Raw genomic sequence first — 26,673 nt, 5'->3', positions numbered from 1 at the left:
TTATTAATTAGTATTTATCACCAACCAGATACAATTATATAAATATGCATTATATAAATTATATTAAGGACAATTGTGGTTTATGAGTTAATGACTTAGTTTTCATTCTTGTATCATTTTAATATTAAGGTGTTTGAAATGTTTTCATAAGCCAGTTTTTAGTAACACTAATTTAGGGGAGCTGGGGTATGGTTTTCATTGGCACTGACAGTTGTGCTGCTGTAGAAAGAATCTGTACCAATGTCTTCTTTGATATAATGAGAGCAACTATGAACAGAGTAGGGAGGAAGAGCAGGAAGAAAAGATTAACTTTAAACAGAGACATGAGATGGGAGGGAAAGGGAGAGAAAAGGGAAACTGCATGGAAATGAAGGGAGACCCTCATTGCTGTACAAAATTACATATAAGAGGTTGTGAGGGGAATGGGAAAATAAACAAGGAGAGGAATGAATTATAGTAGATGGGGTAGAGAGAGAAGATGTGAGGGAAGGGGAGGGGGTATAGTAGGGGATAGGAAAGGTAGCAGAATACAACAGTTACTAATAGGGCATTATGTAAAATTGTGGATGTGTAACCGACGTGATTCTGCAATCTTCATTTGGGGTAAAATTGGGAGTTCATAACCCACTTCAATCTAATGTATGAAATATGATATGTCAAGAACTTTGTAATGTTGTGAACAACCAATAAAAAAAATAAATAGGGCTGGGGATGTGGCGCTCGCCTGGCATGCGTGCGGCCTGGGTTCGATCCTCAGCACCACATACAAACAAAGATGTTGTGTCTGCCGATAACTAAAAAATATTAAAATTCTCTCTCTCTCTCTTTAAAAAAAATAAAGATCATTGTTTTAAAATAAATAAATAAATAAATAAATTAGGGGTTAAAAAAATATTCCATCAGATTAACATCAAATTTTTTGTATCAATTTTATGCATGGTTTCTTTACTGGAGAAATGCATTGCTTACTTCAAGCAGATGAATATTGGGACTCTTATGGAAGTTTATCTTTTAGGCTTGGGTCAAATTCGTGTCCTTTAATTAAAAACCTTACAATGGAAAAAAAAAAAAAAAAGAAAGAATCTGTACCTGGAATCTGATTTTAGCCTCCACTCTGCCTCTCGTTTTTTCAAACAATGGAGAATTCACTTCACCTTGCTTCTTCATTTATAGGCTAAGGATCATTAATTCCCATTTCAGTGTTTTTATACAGACTAGAAGACAAATTATAGGAATTGTTCTATAAAGTGTTACATTGCTGCAGTCAGTAAGATGCACAGGGGAAATGGCAAGGGACTTTATGCGTTTGGGCTAAATTATTATTATTAATCAAGTACTATGTATGAAAAATAGTGAATACTCTTTTTTTTTTTTTTTTTAATAACCTACTACTTCCCTTCAAAGCCCAGACTTTCCCCATCTTGGACTGAATGCAATCCTAGAGCTTCATCTGTGGTTCTGTACTTGCCTCACTTCCCTCAAAATTTTAAAGCTTTGGAGGTGAACCATTTCATCATCATCTTTGTACCCTTTTCAGACTGGTCACCAGCAAGTGCTTATACATCTGGTGCTAAACAAAATCCCCACACAGGGGGCAGACACAAGAAGAGTCAGATTAGGAATTGAACAACTGTTAACACCGGGTAATTTAAAAAACAATTTTAAAGTTCTTCCCTTCAAAGAAAAAAGCAGTAGTGATATATACATATTTTTTTCCTGCAAGAGAATTAAACTGGGTCGCCTAAAAATTTCAGTAGAACTGGTGTCTTGCGTAAAAATTGCAAGGAAATAGGTGCAACGACGGAGAGGAGGGACGACAGTTAACCGTCTTTTGGTGGTGCTTAGGCCGCAGACCCCGCTACAGCAGGTGGGCAGCTCGGCGCAGCGCCGACGTGCCCGTCCCACCCTACCCTCGGATGGGGCGCGGGGCAGACAAGTGATCTTCGTTCTCCTAGTCGCGGTGGCCCCACTTCTGGTCCTGAGAGATGCAGATGAAGTGGTGTGAAGGGTTGGGCTTTTTTTTTTGTTCCTAAAAATGCAACGAACAAAAAAAAAAGTACAACAATCCAAACCCAACCATCTCATTGCTCGTCGGCTTAACTGGTAGACTTCCTTCCCGGGAGGTTTCGTGGGGGAAAGCACGGCGTTCGGTCGCCAGCGTTCCCAGTTGAGCGCGCGCAGCTCCTGGAAGGGAGAAGGGTGAGCAGCGGGGACCCGCCCCCTTTTAGGAGGGCGGCGGCCGTTGGAGACACCGGAAGGACTCTCGCCTCACCTCCCCCGGGAAAGGCCCGATCCGGGAGGCGGGACAAAGGTACACGCCGGGGGTGGAGTCCGAGGTGCCAACGGAGGAGGGCGGGGCCTGTGCAGCGCCTCGAGTCCATTTTGCGGTGGTGCGCGGCGCTTACCGCGCGATCTTCCGAGCTGGAAGACCTGAGTCCTTGCAGCTGCAGGCTTTGCCGGAGGTCAGAGATAAGTACCCACCGCCCTGCTCCTCTTCAGGGAGGAAGGGGGCGACCCTCGAGCCTGCAGCGGGGGTGGGGACTTGCCCAGGCTAACTGGGGCCTGCGTGAGTGGGGGCAATTTGAGCTTCAGTTGGGGTAGCTCAGCGGAAACCAGCTAGGCAGCGATATCGTGGGGGAGGAGCCGCCTGAGGGTGGGCGATTGCCGGCTAGCCCGGTGTTTATGATCCAGAAAATCTGTTGGGGCCCGAACACTCCCCCCAGCGCCTTCACACCACCTAAAAAAGAACAGGCGAGTGTGAACCAGAGGTTAGAGCACGCCATTAGACCAGGCATTGACTCGGGATCCGCATGGCGCCGGGGGAGGGCGCCCTGACCGCGGTGCTTCCTAGTACAAAGAGCTCCTAGCTCCCGGGCTTTGTGCGGGCGATTGAAAATTGAGGGTTAAGAATGGAGATCCTTTACAAATAAATGCATTAATACCCTCCTCTCTCTCCTTCTTCGCAGCAGCCTTTAGTTTTTTATTGTCAGTTGAAACGTGGAAAAACAAAACCCTGATTGCTTTGCCCTGGGTAATAGTAACTCTACGGTAAACACCTGCTTGCAGGGACAGAGGTAAATAACAATACTTTTCCCTATGTTATGCTCACATTTTAAGAAAAAGCACTCAAATTTATTAGACCCAAAAATTGAAATCTGTAGAATATATATGTTCACACCCACTTTTTTCATTAATGGTCTTTGTTTCATATTTCGTTAACTCAGAAAAAATAGAATCCATGCTTGGCAGTTCTTTGTGATGATCATTTAAAATGTATTATATTTAAAGATTTATATTGCAAACGAAGAGAGAGGCTTCAGTAGCATTCTTTAGAGCCCCGCCCTTTTCATGTTTGGTCAATTGTCAGGCTGCTGGACTTGTACAATGGGACTTGAGTTTTTCTATGACTTTAGAAGACTTTTTAATATATGTGTTTTAAAAGTACAATTTTATTTACATTGGCACTTCCTCTAGTAGAAATGGATGGAGCTGTTGATTAGCTGGTTATACTTCTTTCTTTTACAACCAAAAGATACTGGAACATGCTTGGCAAGCACTCTACTAGAACTGTCAAGCTGTTCTTTTCATTCTGTATGATAGGTTAGCTGTTCCTCCTTGCTACAACTTTTTCCCCAGATATGTCCATTTTGTACCTGGTATTCCTATGTAATATTTACTTTGACATCCCTTGAAATCACTTTTCAAGAGAGTCCGACTCTCTTTTAGGACCATTCTCTAATACTATACGTGTGCATTTACAGATTTCATTGTATTTATACATACATGTAAGTAAATACTATACATTTACATAGTTTAGCAGTTTGCAAAATTCTAATGCTTTAATTTTTCCAGTAATAGTGTGAAGAAGGTACCATAAAGACCTGGGTATTCAGAAGCAGATTTTGTGCTGCTTCATTGGAAGGCTTTTTAAAGCCTAATTTGTAAAAATCATTTAGAAGAGCTTCATTTTATGAATGAGAATACTGAATTTTTCAAAATTTGTGGTACTGGGAATTGAACTCAGGGTTGCCCTATCACTGAACTACAATCCCTAATCCTTTTTATTATTTTTTTTTTTATAATTTATGTAATTTAAAAAAAATTTTTATTATTGGTTGTTCAAAACATTACATAGTTCTTGACATATCATATTTCATACATTTGATTCAAGTGGGTTATGAACTCCCATTTTTACCCTGTATACCCTAATCCTTTTTAAATGTTTTAATTTTGTTTTGTACCAGGGAGTGAACCCAGAGGTGCTTAACCATTGAACAACTTCCCTAGCCCCTCTTTATATTTTATCTTGAGACAAGGTCTCTAGATAAGTTGCAAGTTGCTTCACACCTTGCTGAGTTGCCGAGGCTGGCTTTGAAGTTGTGATCCTCCAGCTTCCAAGCCACTGGGATTACAGGCCTGTGCTACCATGCCAGGTAAATATTTTAATTTTGAGACAGGGTCTCAAATTTGTGATCCTCCTGCCTCATCCTCACTAGTCGCCAGCTAGAGTTATGTTCTTATGGTGTTGCGCCTGGCTTTTTTTTTTTTTTTTTTTTTTTTTTTGGTACTGGGGATTCAACCCAAGATCAGTTAACCACTGAGCCATATCCAGAGCCCTTTTTATGTTTTATTTTGAGACAGGGTATCACTAAGTCCTTAGGGCCTCACTAATTTGCTGAGCTGAGCTTGGTCTTCTTCTCTCAGCTTCCTGAGTTGCTGGGATTATAGGCATAAGAAATTTCTTTCTTTTTTTTTTTTTTTTTTTTTTTGAGGGAATTAAATCTAGAGCCTCCAATCGTGCTAAGTACATTTTTTAAAAAATATGTTTTAGTTATAGATGGACACAATGTCTTTTTTCCTAAATTTTTTTAGTTGTTGATGGATCTAGTTATTTATTTATTTATACGTGGTACTAAGAATCAAACCCAGTGCCTCACACATGCCAGGCAAGTGCGCTACTGCTGAGCCACAGTCCCAGCCCTGGACACAATATCTTTATTTATTTATTTTTATGTGGTGCTAAGAATTGAATCCCAGTGCCTTCCACTTTCTAGGCAAACACTCTAGCAGTTAGCCACAACCCCAGCCTGCTAAGTACATACTTTACCTTTGAGGTACACCCTCAACCCTTTAGCATACTGAATTTATGACTCACTTTCTGAAAAGTGCTAAGATCTAAGAATTGGAAAATTTAGGTTTTTATGCTTATTGAGAGGTGGTCTCCATTTTGGGATCAAGGGTAGGCTCAGTTGTTTTTTTTTTTTTAAAAAGTTAAGTGTTTGTCTAGATAATTTTAAGCCCAATATTTCTATTTTATTATTACTTTTTATTCTCAAGGTGTATATATATTGGTAATACACAGATACTTATGTTAACTACCTTAAAATGTTTTATATTTTAGGACTGTGGTTGTGGCTCAATGGTAGATGGCTTGCCTAGCATGTGTGAGGCACTGGGTTCGATCCTCAGCACCACAAAAAATAAAATGAAGATATTGTGTCCACCTAAAACTAAAATAAGTATTCTTAAAAAATATTTTATATTTTAAACTCAGGTAGGTATGGTAACATATGCTTATGTCTTGGCCTTAGTTTTTTACTAAGCTTTATAAAGGTAAGTTTTGTGGTAAGGTAAGGAATGGCATGGAGAGGTGGAGAGAATGGAGTACCCTCATGCATAATTGATTATATTTCATAGAGTGGTATATCCCCTTTCTAAAAGAAGCCTGGCAATCTTTTCAAGAGCTTTAGAAATGTTCTTACTCCTTGACCCAGCAATATCTTTCAGGGAATTGTCTAAGGAAATAATCAGAGCTGTGGGCCAAGACTTTTAATCATTTTAATACCCCCTCCCCACAAAAAAAACCCCAAATAAGGAATATTAAAACATATTTAAAAGGTGGATTATCATGCTTTTGAACAATATATAATGATAGTGGAAGTGTATGTTGATAAATAAAAAAAGTACAGGCACATACACACAGACACATGAGAGTGGAAGAAAAAGACCAAAATAATAGTAGTGCCTCACACTTGCTAGGCAAGCACTCTACCACTGAGCTACAACTCTAACCCCTTTCCTAGGTTTTCTGAATTTTCTAAAATAAGCACAAATTACTTTTATAATTCAGGAGAGCACAAAAGCATGGATTACCTCACCAATTTCTATGTTGTCTTTTTTTGTGGTAAGATTTAGCATGAGAGCTACCCACATAATAATCTTAAGCACATAGTACAGTGCAATTGCTTCTGAATTTAATGAAGTTATTTCTTGATAAACCCATCTAAATTTAAAATGCATTTAACACATACAACCTACCAAACATCAAAGCTTAGCCCTGTCTATCTTAAGTGTGCTCAGAACACTTACATTAGCCTACAGTTGGACAAAGTCATCTACAAAATTTATTTCATAATAAAGTATTGAATGACTCATAATTTATTGATTACATTCATTACCTTATGGAATATAGTATCTTGTTGTTTACCCTAGTGATCATGTGACTGAGCGCTATGGCTCACTGTTGCTGCCTATCATCACAGGAGACTATGGCAGTGCAGATAGATCACTAACCCAGGAAAAGATCAGAATTATATTTTAAGTACAGTTTCTTTTGTTTCATCGTAAAGTCATACAGTTTTAAAGCTGAATTGTGGTAAATCAGGGATGTCTGTCATTTACCACATTAAAAATGTTGTAGAACTCTTTTGTATGTCCTTTTTATAAGACAATTTTCATACCTTTTAGAACAATAAATGCTCTGCATTTCTGAATTTAGGATAGGGATTGCCTTTTGATGTATATTTGGCTTATATTTTTATCTTTTAAAATGTCATAGATTATCCATTTTTGTTATTCATGAAAGACACTACCATTGTCATTACATTGTGGGACCCAAGGTATTAAATGGCTATGCCTCCCTCTTAAAACAGTTCACCAAGATTAGGTGTGTGTGTGTTCCTTGCTATATGTTAAAGTATACAGGTATACTTTAACATAGATTACTTATATTCTGTTCAAACTGTTCTAGAGTAAATTCCCATAATGTGAATGCAAATATTTAAAATTTATTTATTTACTAGAGCAGCTTGAACAGAATATAAGTTGTTAATGGATCTTTATTTTATTTTCTTATTTATATGTGGTGCTGAGAATTGAACCCAGTGCCTCACACATGCTAGGTAAGCGCTCTACCACTGAGCCACACAACCCTAACCCCTTAAAATTTATTTTTATTATAAATACATTTCTTTCCTTTTTTTCCAGTACTGGGAATTGAACTGAAGGATGCTTTTTTAGTTTTTATTTTGAGACAGGGTCTCACTAAATTGCCCAGGCTGGTCTCAGAATTATGATCCCCTAACCTATCTACCCTATGTCCCCAGTAGCTGGGATTACAGATATGCACCATTGCACCTAGCTATCAGAAGCTTTAAAGGAAAATTCTTCTCCCTTAGAACTTTGACTTTATCTATCAGATTAATGTTACTCAAATTTTGCTTTCATCTTGTTTTGCAGTACTGGGGATTGCACCCAGGGCTTTGCATAGACTAGTGTTCTGTCACTTAACTACATCCCCAGCCCATAGATGTAGGTACTTTTCTAAAGAAAAGTTGAATTGGAAATTTTTGCTAGTAATTACCAAAATTCAGTAGATGCTTGGTTGTACCAACATAGCATTATTTATTACAGCCAACATAAAAATGATTAGATGTAGTTTTCTACTTCATATATTTTGTAGATCAGGTTTACTTAAAATAAGATGTACATATGAATCTATACTGAGCAAAAGGAACTTTGTTCATGCCAATTAAATTTCCATAGTGCATGTTTTTACATATTAAAATGTTAGATGCTGTATAAATAATCTCATTTATCTAGATTAATCTATAAACTGAATGCTAGACTTTGATAGTACTTTTTTTTTTTTTTTTGGTAGGTGGACACTGAGCCACAATCTCAGTCCCAATAGTACTTTCTTTCTTCCTTTTTTTTTTTTGTGGTGCTGGGATTGAACCCAGGACCTTGTAAATACAAAGAAGGCAAGCACTCTACCAACTGAGCTATATGCCCAGCCCCCAGGAGTATTTTCTTAAAAGCTGAAATTGATCTTAAATAGGTGATGGAAATTTTCAAATGATACCAGTCTGTTGAGGATAACAACTTAATAGGTCAAGATTTGCCAAGTGAATAGTTGTAAAAGATGACAACTTTTTAAAAATTTTTATTTTGGTACCAACGACTGAATCCAGGGGGTGCTTAACCAATGAGCCACATCCCCAGCTCTTATTTTTTATTTTGAAACAGGGTTTCACTAAGTTGTTTAGGGCTTTGCTAAATTACTGAAGCTGCCCTTGAACTTGTGATCCTCCTGAGTTGCTGGGATTTACAGGTGTGAGCCACCATGCCCAGCTCAAGAAGACAAGTTTTTTAGGGGTAAAAATTTGTCACCTTCATTTAAACCCATTTACATTTACTTGGGAGAAAAGAAACCAGCTGATGTGAAGCACTCCTGTATTCCAGCTACTCAGGAGGAGGGAGGGGAACCACTTGAGCCTAAGAGTTCGAGACCAGCAATAGACCAACAAACAAATACCTAATATGCTCAAGACCCTGAGTTCAGGTCCTAGCACTGCAAAAATAAGTAAATTTTAAAAATCCCTTAAGACACAAGCTTGCTGGCTTTTCTTTGTTTCTTTCTTTCTTTTTTTAATATTTTTTTAGTTGTAGATGGACACAATATCTTTATTTATCCATTTTTATGTGGTGCTGAGGATTGAACCCAGTGCCTCACCACATGCAAGGCGGGCGCTCTACCACTGAGCTACAGCCCCAGCCCTGGCTTTTCTTTTTGTTCCTTAATGGAACTAAAAGGAGACCATGGATAATTTTTTTTTTTTTTTTTTTTTTGGTACTGGGTATCGAACCCAGCTGAGCTACATTTCCAGTCCTTTTTATTTTGTATTTTGAGACAGGGACTTACTGAGTTGCTTAGGGCCTTGTTTAATTGCTGAAACTGGTCTAGAACTTGTGATCCTCCTGTCTCAGCCTCCAGAGTCCCTGGGATTATAGGCGTGGGGCACTGAACTTGGAATGAATGACATTTTGAATAACTTAATAGGAAAGGGTTCAACTCCCCCCCCCCCTCCCCAACGTGTTTTAGGGAAAGAATGTCTTAAGGGAAATGAATGAGCACCTTTTATAGTACAATAATTTTGGGTTGATCATTCTAAGGGGGAAAAGTCTTAATACCTATTAGTTTTTCTATTTTACTGTTTTCTTTTTAAGTATTAACTTTTCATTGCTTAAACAAACTTTGCTGGCACAGTGGCGTACACCTGTAATCCCAGCAGCTCTGGAGGCTGAGGCAGGAGGATTCACAAACCAGTCTCAGCAACTTAGTGAGATCCTGTCTCTAAATATAAAGTATAAAAAATAAAAAGAGCCGGGAATATGGCTCAATAAATAAGCAACCCTGGGATCAATCCCTGGCACCAAAATAAGTAAGTAAATAAATAAATTTAAAACAATAAACATTTGGTGATGGTATATAGTTATGCAGTTATAGTATAATATGACAGGGGCTGGTGTTGTGGCTCAGTGGTAGAGTATTGACCTAGCATGCATGAGGCACTGGGTTCAATCCTCAGCACCATGTAAGTGTAAAATAAAGATATTATGTCCACTTAGAACTAAAAGATAAATATTAACAAAAAAATAGTATGACAGGCAAATAAGGGTGACATTTTTCCAGAGAGGTGGTAGACAACTAGTGTATAGATAGCTATTTTAATTGTTGGTATAAAAACACTTGGGAAATATTTAATTGGTGGGAAAATAGATTTCCATGCTTCAAAATTTAGAATTTTTTGTATTCAGAATATTTGAAGGAAGAAATGAATCTTGGCAAACTTGTTTAATTTTGATGTTGGTTAAGTTGAAGTTTTAACTGTTCTGTTTAAAGTTTCTTGATTTCTATATATTGGGGAAATTTAGCTAAGAAAAAAGATTGGATATGTGCTTTCAAAGGAGCAAGCTGTTGATTTCTTCAGATTTTAGCCATACTTGAAGGCATTTCATTTTAAAGAGCACTAAAAACCTTTATTGCATATTTTCCTTCAAAACTGTGTGTGCACACATGCATGTATGTATGCACAAGTGTGCACTCAACCACTGGGAATTCAACCTAGAGGATTTTACCACTGAACTATATCTCCAGCACTTTTTTATTTTTTTAATTTTCTAAAATTTCCTACCTGTGACATTTTTCACTTTGGATCATATTTGATTGCCTTAAAATTCTTGACCCTTATTACATCATTTCTGTTTTCTTCAAAGTTTTTCTTGCCTAGGGTGCCCATTTTCTCGTTTATCCTAACCAGCTTGGTTAGGATATCTTTTGTTTTCCTTTTACTTATTGATATCCCTGGAAATATTAATAGATATTTGCTTTGTTGCATGCTGCTACTCCACTTCCACTGCTTTTGTGTGTGTATGTGGGTGTGTGGGTGTGGTGTTGGGATTGAACCCAGGGTCTTGTACATGCAAGGGAAGCACTCTACCAACTGAGCTATCCCCAGCCCTCCCACTGCTTTTTTGTTGTTGTTGTTGTCTACTGTTTTCTCAGAAATCTGACCTTTGGGGCTGGGGTTATAGCTCAGCAGTAGAGGTCTTGCCTCACACATGTGAGGCCCTGGGTTTGATCCTCAGCACCACATAAAAACAAATTAAAAAAAAAAAAAAAAGATATGGTGTCCATCTTAAAAAAAAAAAAATCTTTGAAAAAAAGAAAAAGAAATCTGACCTTGTGTAGAATTCTTGGGTGAAACAACAGAATTCTGGAAGTGATAAAGTGTGGAGCTCTCTTAGGGTTGGAGAATCATCAAAAGTTATGTTGTATAGCTGCTTGGTAACCTCTCTTAGAGAGCACACACTGACTTCAATCTTTATAGCCATTCTCTTAGTGCTTTTCAAAGGTTATATGATTTTTCATATCATAAGAAATTTTTCAGAAAAATCAGCTGGTTACATACTTTTTGCCATATGACACATTCATTTTTTGGTATCAGGGATTAAACCCAGGGTTGCTCAACAGCTGAACTACATCACCAGCTCTTTTTTATTTTATACTAAATTGCTTAGGGCCTCACTAAATTGCTGAGGCTGCACCAGGCCATGATACTAAATTTGAGACAATAGTTTTTGTTTTAATATTACTTATACTAAATATATTTATTATAAGTACATATTTTATAACTGAATATCCTTTTAAGTATGTTAATCTTTTAGATGTAGCTCTCATTATGATCCAGCACAATCTCCCCCCCAAAAAGAAAATTGTAAGAAAGCCTGTAGATTATTATTTTTTTAAAAAAAACATTTTTTTCAGTTGTAGATGGATACCTTTATTTTATTTATTTATTTTTATGAAGTGCTGAGGATCGAACCCAGTGCCTCATACATGCTAGCAAGTCTTCACCACTGAGCCATAACCCCAGCCTCATCTGTAGATTATTTATTTGGTGGTTATATGTGTGTGTATTCCAGGGTAAACTGAGTAAAGAAATATTTAGCACTATTTTTGGTTTTAAATCTTTAGGGATTAATGTACATTTTAAAAATAATTAAACCTGTGGCTGGGGATATAACTCAGTGCTTTGGAAACTGACATATTTTATTATATAGTATTCACTCTCCACAAAAATAGCCCTTCTGTGCATCAATGTCACCACCTATCTCATAAGAGAAATCTTTAATTAATGGGAGGCTATCAAGCTTACAAGTAGAAATGTTTTCCAAAATTCCAGTTTTTACATGAAAATCCAACTTTTTTATTGGCCAAAAAGCCATCCCACCCTACCCCCCACCCCCCAAGCATTGATGATAGAACTCAGGAGCAGTCTACTACTGAAACTCCATCCCTTCCATCCCCCTTTTTTTCCTAATTTTGAGACAAGGTCTTACTAAGTTGTTAAGTTTGGCCTCAAATTTGGAGTCCTCTGCCTCAGCCTCCTGAGTCACTGGGATTATAGGTGTGCACCACCATGCCCTGCTCTTGTGTTTTTCTTGAACAAGCTTGTTTTGTTCATTTTCAAGAAAATGTGTCAGATACCTAAATCTGAATAGCTATGGTTTGTCAGTTTCTTTCAAGTAAAACTGATATTCCATTAAAAAAGCAGCTGCTTCGTCTTGCAGCTCAGTCACATAAGTGCTTTTCTTCCAGACAACATCTGCTGGTATACAGAAAAGCTTTTGTGTACATTTCCTATTTTATCACACAAAATATTAAAGATGTGTACACAAGGATCAAGATTTAACAAAATGTATAATTTTTGCTGCTTCATCAAGAACATTTAAAAATGAAACTGGCTCTCTAACACTCAATCCACTCAGACTGTGGTGAAGAATACAATGACTAAATCAATTTGTTGCTTCTTTACTGCCTTACTTGAGTCCTGTTAAGGCTCCAGCTATGTACCTACTATTGCTTTTACATTGCAAGTGCCAATGTCAACATGGTGCAAAATTGTGAAAATAATTTGATCTCATGGATTCCTTGAAAGAGCCATGTTTCTGCCCACATTTTGAGAACTGTGGTAAGATGCTGTAGATGATCTATAAGGTGGTTTTGACTTGTCATTCTGGTTGTTTAAAAAACAACCTGATTGGGGCTGGGGTTGTGGCTCAGTGGTAGAGCGCTTGCCTAGCATGCATGAGGCACTGAGTTCGATCCTCAGCACCACATAAAAATGAAAAAAAAAAAAAAAAAGATTAAAAAAAAAAACCCAACCTGATTCTCTAAACGAGAGTAAATTGCAACTGTTTTATAATTTTGCCTTGAAATATGCTAGTTCCTAATTTTAAAAAAGTCCATTGGTGTACATGGCTTGGATTTATATTTCTGGGCCCAAAGTAAAGAGCTCATTCTGTTACAGACACTGAGTAGCTTTGTTTCTGACAGCTAGTAGTCAGCTCTCTGTTTTAAAACAATCACTTGGGTCCTGCTGGCTCAACTTGCAGTTGTCCTAATCCTAACCCTGTCTTAGCCAAAGACTATTGTTGGAAAGCTCACACAAAGGCCTTGTGTGCAGGGTGCCCTACTAATAAGGAACATGTTGTCGTCTCAACGGATTAAATCTGCTTTGGTATGCATTCCCTTCCCAAATTTCTCACTTATTTCCTCTGTTTGGCTGGTTATTTCAGCAAAACATTTTAATGTGAAGATAGCTTCTCATTATTACATAGTTCTAGTGGAGGGGATTACTGGAGTAATATAAAATGTTTCTTTCTCTGTGGTAGGATGTGATGGAGCTGCTTGAAGAAGATCTCACGTGTCCAATTTGTTGCAGTCTGTTTGATGATCCTCGAGTTTTGCCTTGTTCACACAACTTCTGCAAAAAATGCTTAGAAGGTCTCTTAGAGGGGAATGTGCGGAATTCGTTGTGGAGACCATCTCCATTCAAGTGCCCTACATGCCGGAAGGAAACCTCAGCTACTGGAGTTAATAGCCTGCAGGTTAATTACTCCCTGAAAGGTATTGTGGAGAAATACAACAAAATCAAGGTCTCTCCCAAAATGCCAGTGTGCAAAGGACACTTGGGGCAGCCTCTAAACATTTTCTGCCTAACTGATATGCAGCTAATTTGTGGGATCTGTGCTACTCGAGGTGACCACACCAAGCATGTCTTCTGTTCTATTGAAGATGCCTATGCTCAGGAAAGGGATGCCTTTGAGACTCTCTTCCAGAGTTTTGAGACCTGGCGTCGGGGAGATGCTCTTTCTCGTTTGGATACCTTGGAAACCAGTAAGAGGAAATCCCTGCAGTTACTGACTAAAGATTCAGATAAAGTGAAGGAATTTTTTGAGAAGTTGCAACACACATTGGATCAAAAGAAGAATGAAATCCTGTCTGACTTTGAGACCATGAAACTTGCAGTAATGCAAGCTTATGACCCAGAGATCAACAAACTCAATACCATCTTGCAGGAGCAACGAATGGCTTTTAATATTGCTGAGGCTTTCAAAGATGTGTCAGAACCCATTGTATTTCTGCAACAGATGCAGGAGTTCAGGGAGAAAATCAAAGTAATCAAGGAAACTCCTTTACCTCCCTCTACTTTGCCCACAAGCCCTTTAATGAAGAACTTTGATACCAGTCAATGGGAGGACATAAAACTAGTAGATGTGGATAAACTTTCTTTGCCTCAAGATACTGGCACGCTCATAAGCAAGATTCCTTGGAGATTCTATCAGTTATTTGTGGTACTCCTTCTACTTGGCCTCCTTATTTTCCTCATTTTCTTTGGTCCTACTGTATTCCTAGAATGGTCTGTATTTGATGAACTGGCAATTTGGAAAGACCATCTTTCGAATTTCAGTTTTTATCTGACTAAATCAGCTGATTTTGTAGAACAATCAGTTTTTTACTGGGAACAAGTGACAAATGGGTTTTTCATTTTCAGTGAAACAGTCAACAATTTTACTTTGGTGGTGCTAAATAATGTGGCCGAATTTGTGTGCAAATATAAACTATTATAAAATCTTCCAACTCTGCAGTTCTGTTTTTTGATAGAAATTATTAAGAGAATAGGTTAGTAATTCAGATTTTGTCAAGATTCCAATCAGATATTTTCCTCCAAAAGTATTCCTTTAGGGCTGGGGATATAGCTCAGCTGGTAGAGTGCTTGCCTTGCATGCACAAAGCCCTGGGTTCTAATCTTCAGCAACACACGCAGAAGTATTCCTTTTAAAAAATATTGTCCTAGGGTTGGAGTATCCCCAAGATTCAAAAGTATAAATTTGTTGGGGCTAAGGTTGAAGCTCAGTAGAAGAGTGCTTGCCTAGCATGTATGAGTCACTGGGTTCAATTCTCAGCATCACCTATAAATAAATTAAAAAAAAAGTTCTACCAAAAAAAAAAAAACCCATCTGATACAAATTCACATTAAGTAGCATAAAATTAAAGGGGAAATTCGGTCATTCAGTTCTGAACCCTTCTTTTTTTAAAGAGTGCTATTAAAACAAATATTCTAATATTGGCTTTCTTTATGCTGTCATACAAATAAGAGCATGTCTGTAGTCCCAGCCTCTTAGGACGCTAAGGTAGGAAGATTGTTTGAACCAGAAGTTTAAGACCAACCTGTGCAACATAGATCTGGTCTCAAAAATCCACTACCACCAACAAACCCAAAAAAACCCAACACCAAACAAAAAGTGGGAGGTGAGAGAACACATGATCTAATTCTGTATTGATGTGGTATAGAATTTGGTAAAACCAGGCTTGGTGGCACATGCCTGTAATCCCAGTGACCCAGGAGGCTGAGGCAAGAGGATTGCAAATTCAAAGCTAGCTTCATCAATTTATCAAGGCCCTGAGCAACTTAGACCGTGTCTCAATATAAAGGACTGGGGATGTGGTTCAGTGGTTAAGTACACCTGGCTTCAATCCCTGGTACCCCTCCCCTCTCCTTCAAAAAAATTTCTGGTGAAGCTTGGTCTTGTAAAGACAATTTTTTGGTGGTATTGGGTATTAAACCTAGGGGCAATCTACTACTGAGCTAAACCCACAGCTCTTTTTTTAATTCTGAGATAGGGTCTTGCTAAGTTGCCAAGACTGGCTTGCATTGGCCTTCCAAATTTTGCACTATTGTGCCTGGCCTTAAGCAACCTTTTTGTGAATAGGTTGGAATTTTAAAGAAGAAAAGACAATGAATAGATTGGGTCTCCTAAGTCTTTCTGGAGGGTTGATTCCTTTCTCATGAAAATGTAAATCTAATGTAAACAAAAAAACTGGTGTTCTCTTGTGATGTTTACATTTTTAGGAGGGTTTAGATTTAAACCTACCCCTTTCTCCTTTTCTATAAAATTTTCAACTAAAGATGATAAACTATGGAATTGTTAGGTGGCTGTGCAAAGGCATAGATTAAAAAAGAAAAAGCGATCCAACACTTGGCAGGAGCAGGAAATAGGAAAGTCACTTTTTTACTGGCAGCTGAATGTGGTTGTGGGTTCTAAAGTATGGCAGCTATACAACCAAATGAATTCCATTTGCTTACAGAATTTTAGTTGTTGTAAAACTTGACAGCAGATAAAACAATCTGTCCATTTGTAAAAAGTACAGAGTAATCAGAACATTAATAGTATACTATCTGCTCACGTGAGATAAAGAGGACAGAACAAAAGTACTAAAGTACTAAATTTTCTCACCTTGCTTAGAATTCAGATGAAAACAAGGAGGTAACCTTAGCTCAGAACTGCCTTGTTTCTGTTATGGAAAAAGGCATTCCTTTCAAAGCCCATTTTGTGGAACAATTTAGAGAACAGAGTATCTACTCCAGTCAAAAGAGATAAATTAAAGCAGATGTGGGGGTGCACGCCTGTAATCTTAGCAGCTCCCGAAAGCTGATGCAGGAATATCACAAGTTGAAAGCCAGCCTCACAACCTGGTGAGATCCTATCTGTAAATAAAATGTAAAAAGGAAGAAATAATTTCCTACTAGCTATGAGAAAAGTCAAAAATAATCTGCTGGGTGATGTATATGCTGTTTCATTCCTAACAGCAAATATATCACCTAATTTGATGTAGCCACTAAATTGCTAAGGGGATCGTAAGAAATTCAGATTATGTTTCTATGAGAATCTTAACTTCTGCTGTAAAGGCTTCATAGTAAATAAGGGGCCTGAGGAGGGAGAGAGCTTTTTGGTTCCCAGTAAGTTTTTATTTATTTTTAAGCAAATATATGGTTTTTTGAAAATTATTTTAATATATATTTTTAGTTGTTGGTGGGCCTTTATTTTATTCATCTATTTATATGCGGTGCTGAGAACTGAACCTAATGCCTCACATGTGCTAGGCAAGCACTCTATCACTGAGCCACAACCCAGCCCTAAATATGTTTTACACCAGGATTTCATGGAGTTTTTTTTTTTTTTTTAAGTGCTAGGGATGGAACCCAGGACCTTGCTCATGCTAAGCAAGTGCTCTACCACTGAGCTACATCCCCAGCCCCTGAGAATTTTAAGAGTTTGTCTTTTCCCTCCATATTTTTTATTGATTACAGATTAGTACATGCACACAATATTAACAATATAATTTGGCCAATATCTCAAGAAGCTTTAAAAATCAAATATAGGAAAGGGATCTAATTGACATCAATTCTCAGATATAGTGTCAGTTTTCCTTAAACTATTCAGTTTCATGTGTTAGTTTTCCCTTTTGTGTACTGCAAAGTTCCCAAGCAACTCAAATTTGCAAACACAACTATGGATACAATATTTGTTTTACAACAGTTACCCAGGGATCTAGGTTTCTGGTTTTGTTATTCTTCCTACCTCTTTTGTTTCTTAATCATATATAACAATATTTAGGGTAATAGGTTGGTTTACAAGTCCTTTAAGTCTGTGCCTGATGGCCTGTAGCCTCCAGTTTGAAACTAGAGAAGAATGAGTAGTCAGGAACTGGTCACTTTGAATGTGGGAGGGAAGATATTTACAACAAGGCTTTCTACTATAAAGCAGTTTCCTGCTTCTCGGTTGGCACGAATGTTAGATGGCAAAGACCAAGAATTCAAGATGGTTGGTGGCCAGATTTTTGTGGACAGAGACGGTGTTTTATTTAGTTTCATCTTAGATTTTTTGAGAACTCACCAACTTTTATTACCCACTGACTTTTCAGACTATCTTAGGCTTCAGAGAGAGGCTCTTTTCTATGAACTTGATTCTCTGGTTGATCTCTTAAACCAACACATTCTAGAGCCAAGATCTGCTTTCCTTGAGGTGCATTTCCTAAATCGAAACACGCAAGCCTTTTTTAGAGTGTTTGGCTCTTGCAGCAAAACAATTGAGATGCTAACTGGGAGAATTACAGTGTTTATAGAGCAGCCAGCAGCACCCACCTGGAGTAGTAACTCTTTCCCTCCTCAGATGACCTTACTTCCACTGCCTCCACAAAGACCTTCTTACCACGACCTGGTTTTCTACTGTGGCTCTGACAGCACTACTGATAATCAAATTGGAGTCAGGTTCGTATTTTGAAGTATCTCTCTTCTATTCTGGTTTCTGATATTTTCCCTCAAAATTCAAAGTTCCTCATGCCTAAAACTTTTCTTAGAAAAAAAGATTTTTGGGGTAACCAAGGGAGTTGGGTAAAATGACCAAATATTTTCTAAACCTGGACACTTCAGAGTAAAAGGTATTATGCAGGGCACTAGGAACAAGACAAGACTGCCGAGAGAAAATGGGACTGTGGTCATTCAAATTGTAGGAGGAAATAATTTTATAGATTATGTTCCATTGCTAAAAAGTTTGGTGCCAAATCCCAGTGACTTGGGAGGCTGAGGAAGGAGAATTGAATGCTTGAGGCCAGCCTTGACAATTTAGTAAGACACGTCTAAAAATAAAAAATAAAAAAATGCCTGAGGGGCTGAGGATATAGCTCAGTTGGTAGAATGTTTGCCTCTCGTGCACAATGCCATGTGTTCAAAATGCACCACAAAATAATTAAAATGAAAAAATTTTAATTAATTTAAAAGAACTGAGTGATGAGGCACTAAGCAACTCAGACTCTGTCTCTAAATAATAAAGTACAAAATAGGGATGGGGATGTGGCTCAGTAGTCGTGCCTCTGAGTTCAGTACCCAGTACCCAAAAAGAAAAGAAATGAATCATCTTATTTTTTCTTTTTTTTTTTTTTAAGAGAGAGTGAGAGAGAGGAGAGAGAGAGAGAATTTTTAATATTTATTTTTCAGTTCTCGGCGGACACAACATCTTTGTTGGTATGTGGTGCTGAGGATCGAACCCGGGTCGCACGCATGCCATGCGAGCGCGCTACCGCTTGAGCCACATCCCCAGCCCCATCTTATTTTTTCAAGAGATCCTTTTAGTGATTCACAGAAAGGCTCAGTAGTTTCTCTTGACTTCCTTATATACTCTGTATCTATTCTTTCAGTGCTTAAATTCAACTATTGATTTTTCTTCAATGAAGAAAAAAAGGCCTTTTATTTTTAAATGCCCTTAAAGGAAGACATCTATCATGGCAAATTTGGTGTCCTAGTATATTCGTGTCTCTTATACATCTCAGAAAGTTGGGATAGGCTGTCAGTTTGTCATGGACAGCTTCTCTTGAGTCAGTTATTCACTTTTCCCTGTTTTTGGCTGGACTTAATGGCTGATTTCCACCCTGGAGTCAGGGATATAGCAGCTCTCACTCCTGTTAAAAATGTCTTAATGCTGTCTCACTATTATTTTACCAACTGGTTGGTTTTAATTTTTAGGAGGAAAATTAGAAAGCCTGTATGTGTTCTTTTTTCATAGCATTTAAAATAAAATACACTTTTTTTGGGTAAAGGTAAATAAGACATATTTTAGGATACTTTAATTTGAGCAGTAGTCATCAAGAAGAATCTAAGTGTCTACCTTTCCTACAACATACTCCTTGTTCTTGCTTACCAAATGGAGAACACTGGATAGTATAACCAAGTATGGTAATACAGATGTTTTTACAATTCATACTTTCTTGCCCTTCAAAAGAGGCTGAAGTGTCTGGGAAATGGGAGCTACTCAAATAAATAAACTATTAAGAAAATCTAAGGCCCTAGTTTTATTTCAAACTGTTTTAATTCTGTATACTTTTGTTTCATTGATGGGATACTTAAGTAAACAAGATCAATCTTTTGGTTTAAAAATTTCGATTAAGTACTTATGACCTTGTGATCCCTTTTCAAAAAAAAACATGGGAAACTTGATTTTTAAGAAGAAATAGACCAGGTAAAATAGAAATAGACCATAAAAAGAATATGTCTTGGAAATATTAAATGCTCTTTAAACTATGCATGTAGAGGAAGTGATTGTAATCTTGAAAAATGAGATTAGAAACTGAAATGGGACTATTGTGTGTACACAGTATCTAATGGCTCCTGTTTTGTTAAGTACATTTTAAAAACAGTGCAGAATTATTTTACCTTCATGTGAGAAAGATTTTTTTTTTTTTAAGAGAGAGTGAGAGAGGGAGAGAGAATTTCAATATTTATTTTTCAGTTATCGGCGGACACAACATCTTTGTTGGTATGTGGTGCTGAGGATCGAACCTGGGCCGCACGCATGCCAAGCGAGCGCGCTACCGCTTGAGCCACATCCCCAGCCCCAAAGATATTATATTTACACTTCCACAGTAGATAATTTAAAAATTAGCTTCTAGTTTTAGAAGTTAACATGTTTTTCTGTCACTATATAGTTTATTTTGTTTTCTGTTTTGCAGTGCTGGGTTCAAGCCCAGGGCCTCAGGCACACTAGGCAAGTGCTCTATCACTGAGCTATATTTCAGTTGTTTTTAGTTCAGAATTTTTCCCCCTTGGATTTGTGGAGTGTTTTGTTTGTTTGTTTTGTTTTTAAATAATATGTTATAGTGCTAGTTTAAAAATAGAGATTAATAATTTGAATAGAGTGACATGAGAATCTGTAGTGATAGGCAAAAACTCTGGCCTTAAAAGGCTCACCTTTGGGGCTGGGGCTGTAGCTCAGTGTCAGAACGCTTGCCTCGCTCATGTGAGGCACTGGGTTTGATCCTCAGCACCACATAAAAATGAATAAACAAAATAAAGATATTGTATACATCTATAACTAAAAAATATTTTTTAAAAAGGCCCACCATTGAGGAGCTGGGGTTGTGGCTCAGCAATAGAGCATTTGCCTAGCATGTGTGAGGCACTGTGTTCTATCCTCAGCACCACATATAAATAAATAAATAAATAAAGGTACAGCAACAACTAAAAAAATATTTTAAAAAAAGGCCCACCATTGAGTATATAACTGCCAAATTAGCAATCATTTTTATTTTTGCCTGGTCTGAATCTGTCTGTTCATATGTTTTTGGAAGATGGAATGTGGTGGAGTAAGACTGAATGTCTCCTTATAGTCTCCTTATTCAGAATGATTTACCACTTTGTCTTATTTAATTTAGCAAGTTGCTCAGTTATTATTTTTAAAAAGTTCATAGTACTAGAAATACTTGGCTTGGGCTGAGGATGTATCTCAATGGTATAACACTTGCCTAGCATCTGTAAGGCCTTGGGTTCAATCCCAGCACCTCCAAAAAAAGAGAAATATTTGCCTTGATTCTTTCAGATCATCATTCATGTGACAGCACATTATCAAGTCCAAGCTATGGTCACAGGATTCTAACCTTTATTCTATCTGACCTCTTTTTTATCACTGAGCTGCAACTGTAGTCCCTTGACCTCTCTTTTTAAACAGGTTCAAATAGAAAAGTGTAGCTGCTTTTAATATTTTTTATGTTGTTTTTGTGGTGCTGGAAATTGAACCCAGGACCTTGTATATACTAGGTAAGCGCTTTACCAGTGACCTACATCCCTAGTCACCCATCTTTGTGGTGTCTTTAAAAACATTTTAAATAATGGCTAGTGGTAAAGCTCAGTGGTAGAATGCTTGACTGCACTGGGCCCTAGGTTCCATCTCCTGGACTATAAAATAAATTAGAATAAATAAATAAGTTTAATTTCCCATTGGTTTCTTTTGTTGTACCCTTTTCTTGTGCTTTGAAATCTTTTTTTTTTTTCAATTTGGCTTCATAAGAATCAAGTACTTTAGCTCAGTGATTTCTTACAAATCTATTATACTTTGTTACCACCTACTGTTTACTATTTGTATATGAATTCTTTTATGACATTCTGTAATTTTCTCTGACAACCATTTCTAGGCTATCTGGGGCTTGAGGGTAGACTAAATGATTTACTAATGTTAAAAAGTTGTATCAAACATTTTAACCAGTGTTTTGAGATGGGCGTTGTTGTAGTTTGATAGTTTGATAATTCTTAGATTTTATTATTGAACTTTTTTTTTGTTGTTTGTCTAGAGTGAGTTTCTAAATGTGAGCTACAATAACCACTCTATTTCAGTCATAATCATTTAAAAAGAGGTTAGGGATGACTACAAACATCTTTTTACTCCATAAAACTAGACAATTAGTTTCTGCCTGAAACTAATCTAAGTTATTAGTCTTTTTCACACATCATAAACAAATGGTGGGAGGATACAAATAAACACCCTTAATAGAAGGGAAGAAAGGAAGCTGGGCATGGTGGCACATGCCTGTAATCCCAGTGACTTGGGAGGCTGAGGCTGGAGGATTGCAAATTCAAAGCAACTTGGTGAGGTCCTAAGCAATTTACTGAAAAGGGCTGGGGATGTGACTCAGCAGTTAAGCATCCCTGGGTTCAATCTCTGGTACAAAAAAAAAAAAAAAAGGAAGGAAGGAGTAATATAACCACATCTATGCAGGTATGTTATATTGACATTACTAAAGCCAACATGCAGCCAGTCTGAAAAGGTCAGGCATATTTTATTATGTGCATTGGTTCTGTGGAGTTGCCCAGGGAATAAAATTTTTTGCTATTTCTGCTCCAGAGATTTTTGACCACAAGATTTACTCAACAGTGGATAATTACTGAGTAAAAACTGACAATAAAATCATCTTGAAATATCTGCAACATTTCACCTGAAAAAAATGGATTTGACTGGAGGAAATTATAAAAGTATAAAGTGTTCATCAAAACAAATTGATTTGAGTAATGTAGCAAACTGAAAAATTGGTAGTATTTACGTTGTCCTATATAAAAAATTGAGCCAATTTTTAATTGTTATCCAAAGTAACTGATTTGGATTTGTAAATAGTCTCAAAAAATAAATTTGGTTGAAAGTAGTATGATGTATGTCTTCTTTTGAGGTTATAAGTAAATGTATGTGTTTGGCTCTGCTAGTCAAACAAATGCTTTATAATTAAAATGTTTTTGTGTGTTCCAGGTATGTTTCTATAAAACCTGATAACCGAAAATTGGCCAATGGAACAAATGTCCTCGGCTTACTGATTGACATTTTGCTAAAGGAAGGCTTTCATCTAGTCAGCACAAGAACAGTATCTTCAGAAGACAAAAGTGAATGCTATAGCTTTGAAAGAATAAAACCCCTTGAAGTCCTCACCATGAATTCAACACCAAAACTGGAGGCAGAGCAGTCTCAGAAAAAGAAATGAAGTTGCCATTATCCTGTTTGGAAATGCCAATGCTGGGGCATCTCTGTCAGTCAAATCTGTACTCAGCCTTTTTTTTAAGTACTTATAAATTCTTTTTTTTTTAAATACTTTTTAAAGTTATAGATGGATACCTTTATTTTATTTATGTATTTATTATGTGGTGCTGAGGATCAAACTCAGTACCTCATATGTATTAGCCAAGCGCTCTACTACTGAGCTACAACTCCAGACTTTCAGCCTAAATTTTTGACCTCATCTACCACATCATCTTTGGGCAACTGGGCCCCCAAAATGCTTAAGCCACACTGAATTTCCTCCTGCTTTCTAAAAAATACCATGACCTGGTGCTTTGCTATATGTTCCCTCTACCTTCAATGCCATTCTTCATGAATATTTACATAGTTTTCAAAAATGAGCTATGGAGGCTGGGCATGATGGCATATGCCTGTAATGCCATCGGCCTGAGAAGCTGAGGCAGGAGGACTGCGATTCAAAGCCAGCCTCAACAACGGTGAGGTGTGAAGCAACTCAGTGAGACGCTGTCTCTAAATAAAATACAAATAGGGCTGGGGAATGTGGCTCAGTGGTTGAGTGCCCCTGAATTCAATCCCTAGTACCTTCCCCAGCCCCACCCTCCACACATAAAAAGGGCTATGGAGTTGAGATTGTAGCTCAGTGGTAGAGCACTTGCCTAGCATGTGTGAGGCACTGGGTTTGATCCTTAGCACCACATAAAAATAAATAAAGGTATTATATCCATCTACAACTAAAAATAGTTTTTAAAAATGATGGGTATGGAGTTAGACTTGCTTTTTTTTTTCCCCTGGTGGTGCTGGGGGTTGAGCCCAGAGACTTGTGCATGCTAGGCAAGCACTCTACCAATTAAACTATAGCCTGGACTTCTTATTTCTAATCCCAGCTCAGTCAATTATGAACTGTGTGACTTAGGCAAGACATTTAACCTCTCTCTTGTTTCAAATTCATCTGTTAACTAAGTATAAAACAGATGTCTTCCTCATAGGATACATGGGGATAGGATTAAAGGAGATAAAATACTCAATAATGTTGCTTGGCGTGTAGTAGGCACTTAGTAACAGTGATGATGCTGAAAATGGACAACGCACTTTCAACTGAATCTTTTCTGTGAGGTCATTTTTTTTACCTAAATATATTAATTAACCATTCTTCCTTTATTTTTGGTGATGCTGGGGATCAAACCTGGGGTCTCACATATGCCAAGCATGTATTCTAGAACTGACCTATACCCCCAGCAACCCTTCTGTATAGATTTGATGCCATCATAAAAACAACTTTTTAAAAATTGCTTTTATTTTTAAGTACTTGACAGCAGAATGCATCACAATTCTTATTACAACTTTTTCTTACTTGAATGGAACTTCTTGATCTACCTTAACAATTTTTATACTGTTTTGTGTAAAGGACTACAAAATACTAAAAACCTTTGTTACTAATCAAAACACTAAAAACCTTTGTTACTAATCAATACCTAAATTTAGTGAAAAGCTTTGGAATAATCTCTACCAACATTTAAAATATGCATATTTTGATTTAATAGTTTCTCTTATAGGTGTTATGTATGTCATTTTAAATACTAGGATAAATACCCAGAAGAGGAAACATTAAAAGCGCATGTGCTTTGCACATAGTGGAGTTAAAGGCTGTTGAGTGAAAGTGTTCAACTGGTCATGGTGGTGTGTGCCTGTAATCCCAGTGACTCAGGAGGATGAGGCAGGAGGATCACAAATTTGAGGCCAGCCCCAGGAACTTAGTGAGGCCCTAAGCAATTTAGCAGGACTCTCCCCTCACCTCCCCCCGCCAAAAAAACTAAAGAGGGCTGAAGATGTAGCTAAATGGTAAAGTCCCTCTGGATTCAATCCCCAGTACCAAACAACAACAAAACTATATTAATTAAGCCTGGTGTGGTGGTATACACCTGTAATCCCAGGGACTCAGGAGCCTGAGGGAGGAGGATCGCAAGTTCAAGCCTCAGCAATTTAGCAAGGCCCTAAGAAACTTAGAAAGAGCTTATTTCAGAAAAGGCAGATGTAGCTCAATGGTAGAGCTCTTGCCTAGCATGTGCAAGGCCCTGGGTGGGTTTCCTCCCCAGTACTGTAAAAAAGAGACATAAATTCTTATTCTCAAGTAGCTTACGTTCAAGTAAGAAAGCATATTATGCTAATAGCAAAAGGTTAGAAATAAGCTCAAAGTTCATCAATATGGAACAGGTAACTTATGATTCATACAATGAAATATGCAGTTATTAAAAAGAATGAAGTAGTGGTTTATAAGCTGATAAGGAAGGAATGTCAAAATATGTTACCAGTGGGAGCAAAAGCAAGGTGCAAAACAATGCACGAACTAGAAAAAAAATATATGCAGAATCAATTTATGTAAAAGACATATACTTTAAAAAAATAAATACATGTAATTTTCAGCAAAGATACAGGTTGCCTTTGGAGATGAAAATGGTTGAGTGGGATTTAGTGTGGGAGGAAGACTTAATTTTTACCAGATTACATGGATATATATGTATTTAAGAAGAAAGGGGAAAAAAAGGAAGAAACCACACCTGAAAGGTAGTGTGTTTATCAGGGATTAGGAGGACTTATTTCAGTATAGTTTGATCTATTTTCTCTCATACCGACACAAATTTTGCTCAACCACCCTTCTTTTTTTTTTTAAAAAGAGAAAGAGAGAGAGAGAGAGAACTTTTTAATATTTATTTTTTAGCTTTGGCGGACACAACACCTTTATTTGTATGTGGTGCTGAGGATGGAACCCAGTCCCATGCGCATGCCAGGCGAGCGCGCTACCGCTTGAGCCACATCCCCAGCCCCACCCTTCTTGTGATATACTTCCACTTAGTAAAATTGACATTTCTAGTGGTTACTTATAGATTTCTGTGTTCTGGGTTGTAGGGAAAAATTTTAAAAACTCTTTAAGAGTACTTCAAAAGATTAAGTAGAAGTCAGATGTGGTGGTGGTATATGTTTATAATCCCAGTGACTCAGGAGGCTGAGAGGCAGGAAGATTGCAAGGTTAAGGCCAACATGGGCAACTTATAGAGACTTTGTCTCAAAAGGAAAAATAAAAAGGGCTGAGGGATATAGCTGGTGTGGGGATGGGCACCCCTGGGTTCGATCTGCAGTACCAACCAAGAAGAAAAAAAGGGTTATGTATCGTGAAAAAGCATACTTTTAATATTAGTAATTTTAGGGAAAACAACTGAAAATAATGGTCTATATAAGAAGAAATTCCCTTAGAATAAGTTTTTATTATTCTTTTTTTTTTTTTTTGGTCTTTCTTTTTTGCAGCCCTTACCTTTTGTTTTCTGCAGAAAAGTCAACCTAGTTATTTTGGGGGTGATGTGTTTGGTATAGTTCCCATATTAGCATTATACGGTAGGCACAGTATTTTTGTTTTGCTATATATATTTTTGCCATGCATGTGATTTAACTAATTGGGTGTAATTGGCATAGTTATACATAAACACTGTTTAATTCTGTATAGTACTTTGCTGATAAAACCATTAACTGATAAGTAGTTAAAAAAAATACCGAAGCAAACAATATTCTAACTATAGTTTGGCAAGGAATAAAACAGGAAAT

The 26,673-nt window shown here is 37.4% G+C and overlaps 2 protein-coding genes and 1 long non-coding RNA gene across 7 annotated transcripts in view; 2 read left to right on the top strand and 1 right to left on the bottom strand.

Annotated features, from left to right (window-relative positions):
* The window catches only part of LOC113186257 (uncharacterized), a 69,369-nt gene that overhangs the window by 27,504 nt on the left and 15,192 nt on the right, over positions 1-26,673 (bottom strand). The window lies entirely within an intron of this gene.
* Positions 2,376-14,847, top strand: Trim13 (tripartite motif containing 13). Of its 5 annotated transcripts, XM_077795164.1 has the most exons (4): positions 2,376-2,462; positions 2,970-3,074; positions 4,245-4,433; positions 13,300-14,847. In XM_077795164.1, exon 4 carries the CDS (start codon positions 13,306-13,308, stop codon positions 14,536-14,538), a length of 1,233 nt encoding a protein of 410 aa, XP_077651290.1. In that variant the 5' UTR covers positions 2,376-2,462; positions 2,970-3,074; positions 4,245-4,433; positions 13,300-13,305; the 3' UTR covers positions 14,539-14,847. The 5 variants fall into 5 exon arrangements, 4 of the variants coding, with proteins under 4 accessions (XP_077651290.1, XP_026249431.1, XP_026249432.1 ...); XR_013343258.1 differs by lacking the exons at positions 4,245-4,433; positions 13,300-14,847 and adding an exon at positions 5,402-7,928; XM_026393646.2 differs by lacking the exon at positions 4,245-4,433 and having other exon boundaries at positions 13,300-14,846.
* On the top strand, positions 16,972-23,229 carry Kcnrg (potassium channel regulator). Its single transcript, XM_026393649.2, has 2 exons — positions 16,972-18,020; positions 22,816-23,229. Exons 1-2 carry the CDS (start codon positions 17,443-17,445, stop codon positions 23,042-23,044), a joined length of 807 nt encoding a protein of 268 aa, XP_026249434.1. The 5' UTR covers positions 16,972-17,442; the 3' UTR covers positions 23,045-23,229.

Source organism: Urocitellus parryii, chromosome 2 (genome assembly GCF_045843805.1).
Source record: "Urocitellus parryii isolate mUroPar1 chromosome 2, mUroPar1.hap1, whole genome shotgun sequence".
In the NCBI taxonomy this organism is placed as follows: domain Eukaryota; kingdom Metazoa; phylum Chordata; class Mammalia; order Rodentia; family Sciuridae; genus Urocitellus; species Urocitellus parryii.
Note: the sequence above shows the minus strand (reverse complement) of the source record. Positions and strands in the feature narration are given on the sequence as shown.